The sequence below is a fragment of the Watersipora subatra genome, chromosome 8 (assembly GCF_963576615.1).
Source record: "Watersipora subatra chromosome 8, tzWatSuba1.1, whole genome shotgun sequence".
NCBI classification, from domain to species: Eukaryota; Metazoa; Bryozoa; class Gymnolaemata; order Cheilostomatida; family Watersiporidae; genus Watersipora; species Watersipora subatra.
This window is the reverse complement of record NC_088715.1, coordinates 140001-154257: the sequence shown is the minus strand read 5'-3', so window position 1 is coordinate 154257 and position 14257 is coordinate 140001. Positions and strand designations below refer to the sequence as shown.

At 33.2% G+C, this 14257-nt stretch overlaps 2 protein-coding genes across 2 annotated transcripts in view; one reads left to right on the top strand and one right to left on the bottom strand.

Moving 5' to 3' along the window:
- LOC137401912 (nestin-like) overlaps window positions 1-14257 on the bottom strand; it is a 1051237-nt gene that overhangs the window by 973356 nt on the left and 63624 nt on the right. The gene's annotated exons all lie outside the window — the stretch shown is intronic.
- LOC137401453 (fibrinogen C domain-containing protein 1-B-like) overlaps window positions 11743-14257 on the top strand; it is a 7728-nt gene continuing 5213 nt past the window's right edge. Inside the window, exons 1-2 of the mRNA XM_068087803.1 lie at window positions 11743-11793; window positions 12358-12525. Coding sequence (XP_067943904.1) covers window positions 11743-11793; window positions 12358-12525 — 219 coding nt within the window. The remainder of the gene's footprint in view (window positions 11794-12357; window positions 12526-14257) is intronic.

Genomic DNA, 14257 nt, shown 5'->3' with positions numbered 1-14257 from the left:
TGGAAAAGTCTGGAAATTATGATTCTTTAACCGGGAAAATTACAAGATCTACCGGAGAGATTAAACCTGAGAACTTACGAAATCTTCTTGAAAGAAAGATTCGTGTAAAAGATAGTTCAATTGTATCTTCTCCCTTTTCTCCAAGTTCATTTGAGAAACAATATAACTTATTTGAAAAAATTATCAAGGAGTCGAACTCGAATTTATCAAATAAATCAAAATCCAATTCGAATAGATCGTCTTCACGAAAACCTTATGTAGGAACAAGAGGAAAATGGACGACTTACTAAATGAATTCTATTATACCCCGGATCTACCATCTTCATTAGGTGGAGCACGAAAACTGATTGAAACACTTCGGAGAAAAGAAAGCGAACAAGAAGTTAGAGATTGGTTAAGTGGTGAAGATGCTTATACGTTACACGAACAAATAAAAACGAAATTTAGAAGAAGACCTACAATTGTTGCAGGAGTTGGTGAACAATTACAGGCTGATTTAATGGATATTAGATCTCATCGAGCTGAAAATGATGGAATTACATTTTTACTTACATTGATTGATGTTTTTTTCAAGAAAAGCATGTGTAGAGCCTCTTGTTAACAAATCAGGTATATTGGTAGCAAAAGCCTTAAAAAAAGTATTGGATGGAACTAATTATAGAGTTTTTCAAACAGACAAAGGAAAAGAGTTTAATAATCGAGATGTCAAAAAAGTTTTGAAAGAAAATAAAGTAAAATGGTTTACATCTGAGAATGAGACAATTAAAGCTTCCATCATAGAACGATTCAACAAAACATTACGGATGAAGATGTATAGATTCATGACATATTCGGATGAATGTAGATATATTGATGTTTACCACAAATGGTAAAAGCATATAACAATACTATTCACACAACATTAGGAATAAAACCGAATGATGTAAATTATGAAAATCAAGAAAGAATCTGGAATAGGATTTATGAAAATGGAGAATATAGTTCTGACAGTACTCCCAAATTCAATATTGATGATTACGTTCGTATTAGTAAAGCTAGAACAGCTTTCGAAAGAGGTTTCACAATAAATTGGACGGTTGAAGTTTTTCAAATTACAGAAGTACTTGATTTTGAAAGACCGATTATCTATAAATTACGTGATTTGGCAAACGAACCGGTTGATGGAACTTTTTATGAAGATGACCTACAGAAAGTAAAAAAACCCGCATTTTTTCGAATCGAGAAAATTCTCAAATCTCGGAAACGAGGAAGAACAAAGGAAATACTCTTTAAATGGATGGGATATCCTGATTCATTCAATAGCTGGGTCAATGAAAGAGATTTTGTTAAATAAAAGAGGATGATAAGGAATTGAACTTCATTGAAATAATTGAAAATGTCGGGGTTCGTAACTCTTCCTTCTGATGCTAGTTTTAGTGACTTTCCTAAAAATACTAATTCAAACTTTACAGTTAGACTAGCCAGATATGTAGATTTTACAGAAGGACAATGGGAAGTTGCTCTAAAAGATATATCGTTTTTAAATAATTGGCCAAATGTAGTAGAAGGGATAATAAGCATCACAAAAGCGGAACTTAATGGGAGATTTCGTTGTTTCGACATAAAAATTGGAAATGGAAGATACGAAGATATAGATGAAGTAATTCAACGAGCTCATGATGTTCTAAAATCCTTCAATTTCCATCCAACTATAGAATTCGAATACGACAAAATATCCAACAAATCTATGTTGTATGTGAGAGATTCGAGTGTTCAGGTTTCGTTTTCACAAGATTTCGCAAATATCTTAGGATTAGATCCGAAGATAACTTATAATGTGGGAAAACACGGAAACATCACATCTCCGGATATCAACTATGGATTTACATCATTATACGTATATTCATCAATTGTAAGTAACAGACTCGTTGGAGATGCAAATGTACGATTGTTACGAGTTGTCCCAGTAAGTGGAAAGAAGTTCTCTCGAGTTTATACAGAATTCAGTCAAGCGCATTACGTTGAAGTAGATAAAATTTCTACTGATGTGATAGAGACCCTTATAACAAGTGATGATGGAGAAAAAGTACCATTTGATGGAGGGAAGGTTATACTAACGGTTCATTTCAGAAAGAAACAATGAATTCCATATTAATTCCATATACTCCAGAAGACTCAAAAAACTTTTACATTCAATATTACACGTCTAATCAAACAGGAAATGGCGGATTGACACCATATAAAGGAAAAAGAGTGATGGGAAATGGACGACTATCAGGAATATTTAAAAAATTAGCAAAAGCTGTTGCGCCTCTAGCAAAAAAACGGCTATCTCATTAGGGAAAAAAGGGTTAGATGCTGCATCCAATTATCTTAATAACATGGTAGAGAGACCAAAAGAAGAAGAAGAAGAAACAGATGAAGTAGTAATTCCAAGAGTTAGAAAACCTGGGAAAAGAAAATTAAATAACCGTAGCAATCCTGCAAAGCGACGGAGAAAAGCCACTCCAAATATTTTTTAAAATTTGAAATGTTTTATATATTATTATCTCAATATTTTTTTAGTTCATTCCATTGACATACATCAATATCGAAAGATGAGTTCTGGAGAGATTGGTTCAACAGGTTTAAAAATATCGGGTTCTCCTTTTACGATAAACGAAAGTTTGGGTATATTTGATGTTCCGGGCACACATAGTTCGGTGGAGCACGGATATTATAGTGAATTAGGTCCGTCACGACTCAGTGAATATGGACCAATTGAAATTGAAATACCTGGAGATGTAGATCACTATATCGATTTAAGTAATTCATATTTGCAAATCGAAGGAAAAGTAGTCAAGGACGATGGTTCCAATTTAGACAATACTGTTGGTAACGTAAATGTTGTACCAGGGGATGCGTTTTTTCATTCGCTAATCAAAACAGCAACATTCAAAATTAATGGATCCGTTGTTGAACATTCAAGTGATTATCCTATGAGATCGTTCATAGAAACCCTTCTCAATAATAGCAGAGAAGCAAAACAATACCAATTAAAAGCAGAAGGATGGTTTCAAGATGATAATCTTGCAAAAGATGGTGCGGATTTCGATAATACTGTGACTACAGCAAGAAAGAATCTTATTAGAGGATCAAACACATTTGAGTTTTTTGGACGACTCCATCTTAGCATTTTTCAACAGGAAAGATATCTCATTCCAGGATTGAATTGTAAATTAGAACTAGACTGAAGTAAACCAAGTTATTGTTTGATGGCGGCAGCAGCTGCTCCTGGAGGAGGGGGAAAAGTAAAGTTGACGAAATGTGTACTTCATCTTCGAAAATTAAAAATCAACCAAACAATTCAGCTTTTACATAACGAAAAACTACTTAATGGTGTTAATGCAAAGTATCCTCTTTCTCGGGTATACACCAGATCTTACATATAATGTGAATACTGGATTAACCCATACTCAAATTAAAATTGCTGATAACACACTTAGACCAAATTTAATACTTGTTTCACTTTTATCACACAATGGAGAAAATAGATCATACAATCGTAATCCTTTCAAATTTGGTCATTACGATGTGAGTCATGTAGAACTACAAATTGATGGACTACCTTTTGGAAAACGATATACTCCAAATTTTGAAAATAGAATGTATACTCGACCATATGTACAACTTCTAAATGCAATGGGAAAAGATCTTTCTTCTGAAGGAAGTGGAATTGGACTGACTGAATATGAAACTGGACTTGCAATATACGCTTTCGATTTGACAGGAGATCTCTCATCCGAAGGTTTTCATTTAATGAGACATGTTTCACTAACAATCGATATCGGTTTTCGGGCTGCAACACCAGAAAATGTCTATCTTAATACATATATACAAAAAGATGGAATGATGGAAATCACTTCTGACTTTAGCGTTCGACTCAGTGGTGGAAGCATATTCTAAGGATGAATACAGCAAATATTTTTGATGTTCTTTCCCAAGATCACATGACTAATAATCATTTTTTTGCTGTCTGTGCAAGAAATGAATTTAAAGAACATTTTTTATCGAATGAAGGAATATATATTTTTAACACACACTATTCTTATCAACCAGGAGAACACTGGATAGGAGTTATTCGAACAAAATCCGAAATTAATTATTTCGATTCAACAGGACGAGATCCTTCAACATATCCAGATGTCGCTCAAATCTTAAAACTTTCTGCAATAAAGTTAATTAAATGGAATGATGTTCTACTCCAAGGATTTCTTTCAACAACATGTGGAGATTACTGTCTTCTCTTTGCAATATTTTGGAGCAGAGGATGTTCAATAGAAGATTTTCTAACAGTTATGCTAAAAATTTCTGAAACAGATACACGAGATCATGTGGTTCGAAAAACTATACTAGATAGATATGATTGGAATGGAAAAATTAGTAAAAGTCTTAATAACGAAGAAAATGAAGGTGTTGACAATGTACATATTCAAGGAACTTCCCAAATTGTTAAATTACTAGAAGAACTGACATAAATTTTTTTCTATATTTTACAATTGAATATACATATATACTTTATATCGAAATAAACTTGGTAACAAATACAACCGAATATTATTTACTTTTTTGATATAAGTTTTATATATTGATATACTCACGCTGAGTTGGAGCTATCCTCAAAATAATCCACATATTAATCCATGTATGCCCCTTTACTAGTTCATCATCTTCATCTATTTACTGGTCGAGAAACTGTTATGGAATGGTTAAGCCAAACCAAACAGGAGAATTCCATAGGTAAACCTAGGAAAACAATCAGGTCAAATGCCAAGGCGCTTGTCCACACAACAACCTGAACACAGCGACACTCAACGAACTTAATCGCAAGTAGCCGGCTAACAGAATTCTAGCTGAAGCATACAAGCCTTATGGTATCAACGATCGATCGACCCAAATTCTCAAGTCTGTATATAAGTAGGCATCAAGAGATGGTTAAGGAGGCAGAATATTCCATCAGTTCATGCAACGCTTATATAATGAATTGAAGAATGATGGGTGTGTCCAAAGGAATTAATGAGGTGAAAATAGTAAACAGATTTTCGCGAAATTGAATTTCGCGAAAGTTGACTATATAATATATATGATAATTATATCGCGAAATCGCGATAATTTCGCGATAATTTCGCGATAATATCGCGAAAATCGCGATATCGCGAAAATCGCGATATATCGCGATAATTATTTCGCGAAATTCAATTTCGCGAAAGTTGACTATATAATATATATGATGTGAAATTTCGCGAAATCCAATTTCGCGAAATTCATTTTCGCGAAATTCAATTTCGCGAAAGTTGACTATATAACATATATGATGTAAAATTTCGCTAAATCCATTTTCGCGAAATTCACTTTCGCGAAATTCAATTTCGCGAAAGTTGACTATATAATATATATGTGTAATTTCGCGAAATTCATTTTCGCGAAATTGTAAGCATAGAGGAATGTTTTGTAATCTATTTATAAATTTTCATTAAACTCACTCAAGTGTTTTACAAACGTTCAACTATATAAAGCAATCGAGAACGAATCATTATTATCATAACACTCTTCATAAGCTAACAGAATTCTGAGAAGGGTAAAATGTCAGAATGGAAATGTACAGATAGTTGTCTTCAAATTTGGGCTACACCATGGGAATATTGTACACACGGACTACTTTCCAGTACATGTGGACATGTATATGATGGATTAGCACAATGTGTACATTGGTAAGTACATTTTGAAATTTTAAATTCTAAAGTTTTATATGAATATATAATTATTCATTTTATATACATCATCTTTTCTCAATTTTCAATGGTTTTTCAAAAAATTAAACAGGTATCAAGAAGATGGTAAGGAAACTGATGAAAAAAACAACTCGAAAGAAACAAACTCTCAAAATAGTGAAACGGAGTTGCAATTGGATTTACCATTGGATTATCCTATAGATGGATTACCTTCCTGTACATGTGGTCAAGACGTATACGATGGCTTAGCTCAATGTATATTTTGGTAAGTAGATTTTGAGAATTTTAAATCCAAAGATATATAGTTATCCATTTATTTCATCCTTTCTCATTCCTCAATGTTTTATATATTTAAACAGTGATGATGCAAAACAAAAAGAAGTTGATGAGAAAAGCGAGTCAAGCAACACATACTTCTATCTCGATAAGAAAGAATTACAATATTCTGAAGTGAAAAGCTCTTCAACTCCACAGAAAACTGGCAATTAGTATTTATAAGAAAGAATTTTCTTTGAATGAATATATATGCAAATCAATAGAACCTTTAGAAATAAAATCTTCATCTCCAAAGATGGAGAATTTATATTTTATTGTATATTTTAAGATACTATTATTAAAATAAAATCAATACAATATTCACATATCATTTTCATTGCGGAATAAAATTTAGGAAAGCATGAAAATTAGATTACAACTTTAGCAGCAGCATGTGATTATGATAAAAAATTTCGACATCCTGTACTTTGTCTACAGAAAAACTTTCATTTCCATACTCTCTTTCTTTATTACTTGGATTATATAATCTTAAGGCTCTTGGTATGAATAAGATATCAGTTATATTTTCCTTAAGATTTTCAGATGATGTCTGAGTTGGCATTCTGCTCACTGGAATAGTGGTAACGTCCGTAGTTGCAATGTTGGTAGGAATTGTGGAAATGTGTGTAGTTCTGATGGTGGATCTTTCTACAGAAAAACTTTCATTTCCATATTCTCTTTCTTCATTATTCGAATTATATAATCTTGAGGTTATTGGTACAAATTGGATATTAGTTATATTTTCCTTAAGATTTTCAGATGATGGAAGAGTTGTGATTCCACTTGCTAGAATGATGGTAGTGAGTGTAGTTGTGGTGGTAGTAGGAATTGTACTAGCGAGTGTAGTTGTGGTGGTAGGAATTCTGGATGAGTGTGTAGTTCTGATGGTGGATCGAGTAGTGGAAGTATTAATTGGTGCTGTAAATCTACCATTATTTTCTTCGAAATGTGGATGATGACAAACAAACTTAATAGGCAATGCTCTCCTTCCACAAAACCTTGAACGAGCTGAGTTGCCTACACAATATCTCGCTAACCGTGAAGATGGATTAGCCCATTGAACAACTCGTTCAGTAATTCCCAACCTTTGAATAATTTCATAACTAGCTATACCATAAGTACAATCCGAGGGGTTATGTTCTAATTGAATTATATTTCGTAAAAATTCACCGTTAACCGAAAAAAATCCAAAACTAATAAATAGTATTGGAGAAATTTGAATTATATCATCTAGTTTTCTATAAAGACTCTTCATGTCTTCTCAAAAGAAATTTATCATAATGAATAAATCATTCGACTTTCCCCTTTCTTATTACTCATCTTTAAAGAGATTTATAACGAAGGGAGACTTAACCGGTTCCACGAATAAACACGCCCAAACTCGTCCAACATCAGCGTTCATTCAACCGAAACGACATAACACCGTTCACCCCACCGGTCGCCAACCCAACCCCAACCATTCGACGATCGATCGCTCAACTCGTCGACACCCGAACCCCAAACCCATCGCATCGAAACCCGAAACCATTGCCCTCTTCACGTCATCCTTCCCACAATTCCTCTCGACCAGCACCGCATCCTTCCCACAATTCCTCTCAAACTTCATAACCTTAGCTCCCAACACTCACACCTACCCCCCACCAAACTTTCCATCAGACAACACCATTCTCCGAGGTTCTCGGGCTAAAATGTACCCAAAATCTCACTTTAAGTGCAAACGTGTGTAGATCTGCTCTCTACATACTACTTTTGGGTTTTTAGTGTAGAGTTATCTTTTTATATGCTTTTGCACTTGCTTTTAGTTAATATAGATTTACTCCACTGACGCTTTTCACATCGGCAAGATATTTTTGATTTTCAATTTTATTTTGTTGAGAATTACTACGGCGTTGAGCACTCTTCCAAAAGCTAAAAATGGAAAAGGTAAATTTTGGTTACTCTATGAAAAATATACCAATACCAAAAAAGTCAAATTACCCACAAAGATTAATAGAAATGACCGAGAAGTTAACTCACCGAATGAGATGGAAAGCACATTTTTACTTAAACCCAAATCAGCAATCAGAACAAAAAGAAACCTTTGGATTGAAAACAAAGCAACTGCCACCTCTTATAAAAGAAATGTCAGATTTTGAAAGTAAGATAACAGAAATGATACAAAACATCAAATTCAAGCCATACAACAATGAACTTCAACGAAAACTACTTCAAGACACTAAGACAATACATGCAAACAATAAAATACTTGTCAAAGCTGACAAAACAACCAATTTTTACAGACTTGAAAATGATGAATACAGCAAAATGTTGCAAAATATTGTGACTAAAACCTACAAAAAAGCTGACAAGACAGCAGTAAATCAAATTACATCAAAAGACAAAGAAATAGCGCACAAATTAGGACTTGAGAAAAGAATTGAGACAATAGCAGAGAAACAACCATTCATAACGTTAAAAGACAACACAGATAACTTCACAAACCACCCACGTGTAGACTAATCAATCCAACAAAATCTGAAATAGGAAAAATAAGCAAAACTCTGCTCAAAGATATCAACAAAAAAGTGACAAGAGAAACTAGTGTAAAATTATGGCGAAGTACGGGTGATGTACTGAATTGGTTTAGAGAAATAAAGGAAAAGCAACAGCAAGCATTTATTACTTTTGACGTTTGTGAATTTTACCCTTCAATAACAGAGGCACTATTAAAGAAAGCATTAGATTTTGCAAGCAGCATAACAAATATCACAGAAGACGAAAAGACAATCATACTAAATGCAAAAAGATCGCTTGTATTTCACAACGACACGGCCTGGTAAAAGAAGAACTCTAATAAATTGTTTGACGTGACTATGGGTAGCTACGACGAAGCGGAGACTTGTGAATTAGTAGGGACATACTTACTGACCCAAATACCCAAATAATTGACTTGCAGCATTGGACTATACAGAGACGACGGACTTGCGGTTTGCAAGGGTACACCACAAGCTATAGAGAGAACAAAGCAACTAATATGCAACATATTTAATAAGAACAACTTGAAAATTACTATTGAGGCGAACAAACGATCAGTGAATTTTCTTGACGTAACTTTAAATCTACAAGATGGCAGTTTCAAGCCTTTCCAAAAACCAGGCAACACAATACTATATGTGCACAAACAAAACAACCATCCACCTTCCATATTGAAAAACTTACCAGACAACATAAACAAACGATTAAACGCACTTTCATCAGATGAACAACAATTTAACAGCACAGTGCAACCATACCAAAAAGCTCTCCACAAGAGTGGATACAACAGCAGACTGCAATATGAAACCAACATGAAAAAACCTAAAAAACGTAACAGACAAAGCAAAATCACATGGTACAACCCACCATTCAGCGCCAATGTTGCAACCAATATTGGGCAAAAATTCTTCAGCATAGTTACAACATGTTTTCCAAAGAAACACCCACTCTAGGCAATATTTAATAGACAAACCTTAAAACTGAGCTACTCAGTAATGCCAAACATGAAAACAATCATTGATGGGAGCAACAAAACCTTTAATAAAACCAGTACACTACAAAAAGAAGACAATGAAAAAAGTTGCAATTGCAGACAAAAGAACAACTGCCCTTTGGAAGGAAAATGCAGAGCAAAAAATGTGATATATCAAGCAACAGTAAGCAACAATACAAACAACCACGTAGCGACCTACATAGGACTTTGCTCAACCGAATTTAAAACTAGATACAGCAACCATAAAGCCTCATTTAACCACAAAAACAAACAACACCACACATAATTGAACAAACACATTTGGAAGTTGAAAGAAAACAACTCAACATACAACATAAGATGGAAAATATTAGCTCAAGCACAACCATATACAAACAAAACAAAACGATGGAAATTACGTTTACTTGAAAAATACTTCATAATATGCAAACCACACTTAGGCACATTAAATAAAAGAAATGAATTGACTTCTAATTGCAGACATGCTCGGAGTTATCTTCTCGGTTACACTTGGCACTAAATTACACGATTAACACAGCGAGCCCATTTCTGATATTTTGGCACATTCGGTATAGCTTTTCATTTTAGTACAATTGCGTCTGAGGAGTGCTTCGCACGAAACAAATTTGTAACGCAAATACTAAAAGTTTACTTTTTTCGCAATAATTTTTCAACTATTTCATACTCCACTAATAATCTTTTGGGTTTTTAGTGTAGAGTTCTCTTTTTATATGCTTTTGCCCTTGCTTTTAGTTAATATAGATTTACTCCACTGACGTTTTTTACATCGGCAAGATATTTTTGATTTTCAATTTTATCTTGTTGAGAATTACTACGGCGTTGAGCACTCTTCCAAAAGCTAAAAATGGAAAAGGTAAATTTTGGTTACTCTATGAAAAATATACCAATACCAAAAAATCAAATTACCTACAAAGATTAATAGAAATGACCGAGAAGTTAACTCACCGAATGAGATGGAAAGCACATTTTTACTTAAACCCAAATCAGCAATCAGAACAAAAAGAAACCTTTGGATTCAAAACAAAGCAACTGCCACCTCTTATAAAAGAAATGTCAGATTTTGAAAGTAAGATAACAGAAATGATACAAAACATCAAATTCAAGCCATACAACAATGAACTTCAACGAAAACTACTTCAAGACACTAAGACAATACATGCAAACAATAAAATACTTGTCAAAGCTGACAAAACAACCAATTTTTACAGATTTGAAAATGATGAATACAGCAAAATGTGGCAAAATATTGTGACTAAAACCTACAAAAAAGCTGACAAGACAGCAGTAAATCAAATTACATCAAAAGACAAAGAAATAGCGCACAAATTAGGACTTGAGTAAAGAATTGAGACAATAGCTGAAAAAATGACTTGATTACCAACTTCTATACAAGTTGTTAATAGTTTTGGAAAAAGGTTAGGACAATTTTAACCTATTGCTTCTTTTACAGAATCAAAGTTCTAAAAGTACACGAATCTCTTCTTGAAATAAGGCAAACATCTCATTTACATGTATATATACCTTCTTAAATTAGTTAGACAATGACTCACCTGCGTTTCCGCTGTACGCAGACACATTGAGGGTGTAGTGACCAGACTCTTCACTCACGATGAATACACCATAAACAGCATAGGCTCTCTCATTGTCCACAGTCTGTGACTCCACCCTCAACTCATTGGTATCATGTGCATTCAAAAGCTCCACTACGTTCTCATTACCAAGCCAGTGTTCTCCATTAACATCACCAAAACCAAGCTTGTAGTTCTGCCGATTTCTGTAGAAGTCTACAGAGCCATCCATTCTTCTCTGAAAAACCTAAAAAAAAGAAATTTTCATTGTAATATTATACTAGTCTTCATTTGTGTCGATTCATTAAAAAATAAAAAGTACACTGTCAGTTTATATATATATATATATATATATATATATATATATATATATATATATATATATATATATATATATATATATATATATATATATATATATATATATATATATATATATATATATATATATATATTAGACAAGTAGCTAACTTTAATTTTATATATACATTTTATACCTTCATTTTATTTAAATATATAAATATGTAGTAACTAAAAGCAGGTGCAAAAGCATATAAAAAGAAAACTCTACACTAAAAACATGAAAGATAATCAATGGAATATAAAATATTTGAAACAAAATACGGAAAAAGTAAGCTTTCTTCAATAAACTTATGCAATTAAGAGAGCAAACTTTAAGCAATTACTAAAAGTTTACGTTCTTTGTAATATTTTTCTTTAATATTCATATATTGTTTATATATATGCATATATATATGTTTTTTATATATATATTGTATGTACCTAAAGTAAATAATCTATTGTAAGTAAATACAGTAATTATTCTTTTGAAAATATATTGCGTAAGTAATCTGTTGGATGGCTGTATAGCAAGTGGTCTATAGTAAAATGCATAAAGCAACGTAGCGTAGGTAAATGAAATAAGATTAGTATTATACTGTAAGTACACAAACTAAATAGCCTATTGTAAGCACATAGCAATACACATTTCCTTGAATGATCAGCTGGTCAAATGTTAGTTCACTCAAACAAAGTGCACAAAAGTGTCCCACCTATTAAAATGAATTAAAAACTAACATTTTTTTTTAATTTGTGATGATTTGAGAGATTTATTTTGCATTAACATTCATACGCAACATTCACATAAAACTGTCTGTAATTTTCTAAGTATAAACTGTGCAATGATTCTTCATAGGAATATTGCCGAGATTTCCTGGTTTCTGGATGTCTTCCTCAAACATGTTTGGACTTGAGATGCAAAGAGTTTACCAGGAGTGGAGTCTACATAGTTTACCCTCGCGGCCGAACAGGATACTCTTTGGAAGTCTATTGTGATCAGACCACCGACTCTGGTGGATGGACGGTAAGCTAACTAGCAGCATCTGGTGTGTTGTTGCTGTCTAAGTACAGTAATACTTCAACTTACGAGTGCTCCAACGTACGAGAAACTTGAGATACGAGTCAGCGTTTAAGCAAGTTTTAGCACTAACATACGAGCCATGTTGGAGATACGAGCATGTGAGTCAGTTGCCAAGTATTTCGGAGGTGTTTTATGACAACAGCATCAATCGGTATTTTTCAACTGCACAGGTTATACTTTTTTACCGTATTTTTGTGCGCGCTTTCAGTGCAGAATTATGTGAATTAAAAGTACTGCGCGTAGACCAAAAGTTTGCAAGTAAAATGAAAAATAATGCAAAGAAAAAGCAAATGATAACAATTGATATTAAACGGGAAATTATTGAAAAATATGCGAAATGTGTATGCGCGATTGAGCTAGCTCAGAACTATGACAAAAACACATCCACAATTATCAAATAGAAGGATTATATTCAGGGCATTTAGCTCGCAAAAGGACTAACCATAGTTTCTAAACGGCGCAGCGATCTTCACGACCGCTGATGGAGAGACCGCTCAGGCATTGGATAAAAGATAAACGATTGGCCGGTGACAGCGTAACTGAAACGACGCTATTTGAAAAGGCCGGTGCTATCTATCAAAACTATAAAAATAGACATTTAGACAAGTTGGCTAGTGGTCATGCATTAAACCTTTGTGACGACACCTGGGTTCGTCCTAATCGCGACATGTTGAAAGGGCGACAAAGGCAAACGTCCTTAGATGATAGGTTCATCTTAAAACAGCCAGCTAGTCGTGGAAGCGAAACAAGGAAAGTTAGCTAACCAGCAAGAAACTTCAAGCTATGAACGCCGAAGAAATTTTAATTACGTTAAGTTAAAAATGAATGATTGCTTTCAGATTTGCTTCCAAATTTGTTTTTTTAAGACTTTGATAAAATCCAAATTTATCAAATTCAACTGTTGTAATGAAGAATAACTTATATCTCCCTCTCTGGCAAATGCTAGCGTTGGCTGCTATTGTATTTATTTAATTTTAAATTTTAATCCATCACATTTCCTTGCATTATTTTATATTTGTTTCTTTTTGAAAGCACATGGTAAGTTAGGACAATAACCAACATGTTCTTTCTGTTACAATGTCTTGTTTGAGTGTCTTATTTGCATTTTTTAGAGTATGGAAACCAATCAATATATATTTAATTGTTCTATATATAAATAAATTGCACCAACATACAAGTAAATTGACATACGAGCTCAGTCTCGGAACGCATTAAGCTCGTAAGTCGAAGTATGACTGTATTGGCATTATGTAATAATAGAGTTTCAGCTGTTTTATCCCTTGCTAAAAACACTTTATATCACTTCTCAATATCACAAGTAAAACTTCATGATATAGCGATTCAATTGCTTGGTAGTAAATTTTAAAGTAAACAATTTGAAAATTGGCCTCACTGAAAGAGACATTGCCAAATGTATATAATTGCGTAATGATGATTTATCTCACATCCCATTATTTTCAGAGTAAGCTTTAGCAGACCTGTTGTAGTTTTATAATATGCTCATTGCATGGCCTTCAACACAAACATCCATTTATGAAATAATAGTTTTTTATTATCACCAACACAAGAACAGTTGATTTTTAAGTTAAATCAGACAAAACGTATTAACACAAATTTACAAGTTTTTCCACATAATAATATTGTGATATATTGTGAATCTTCTATTTTCAAAATC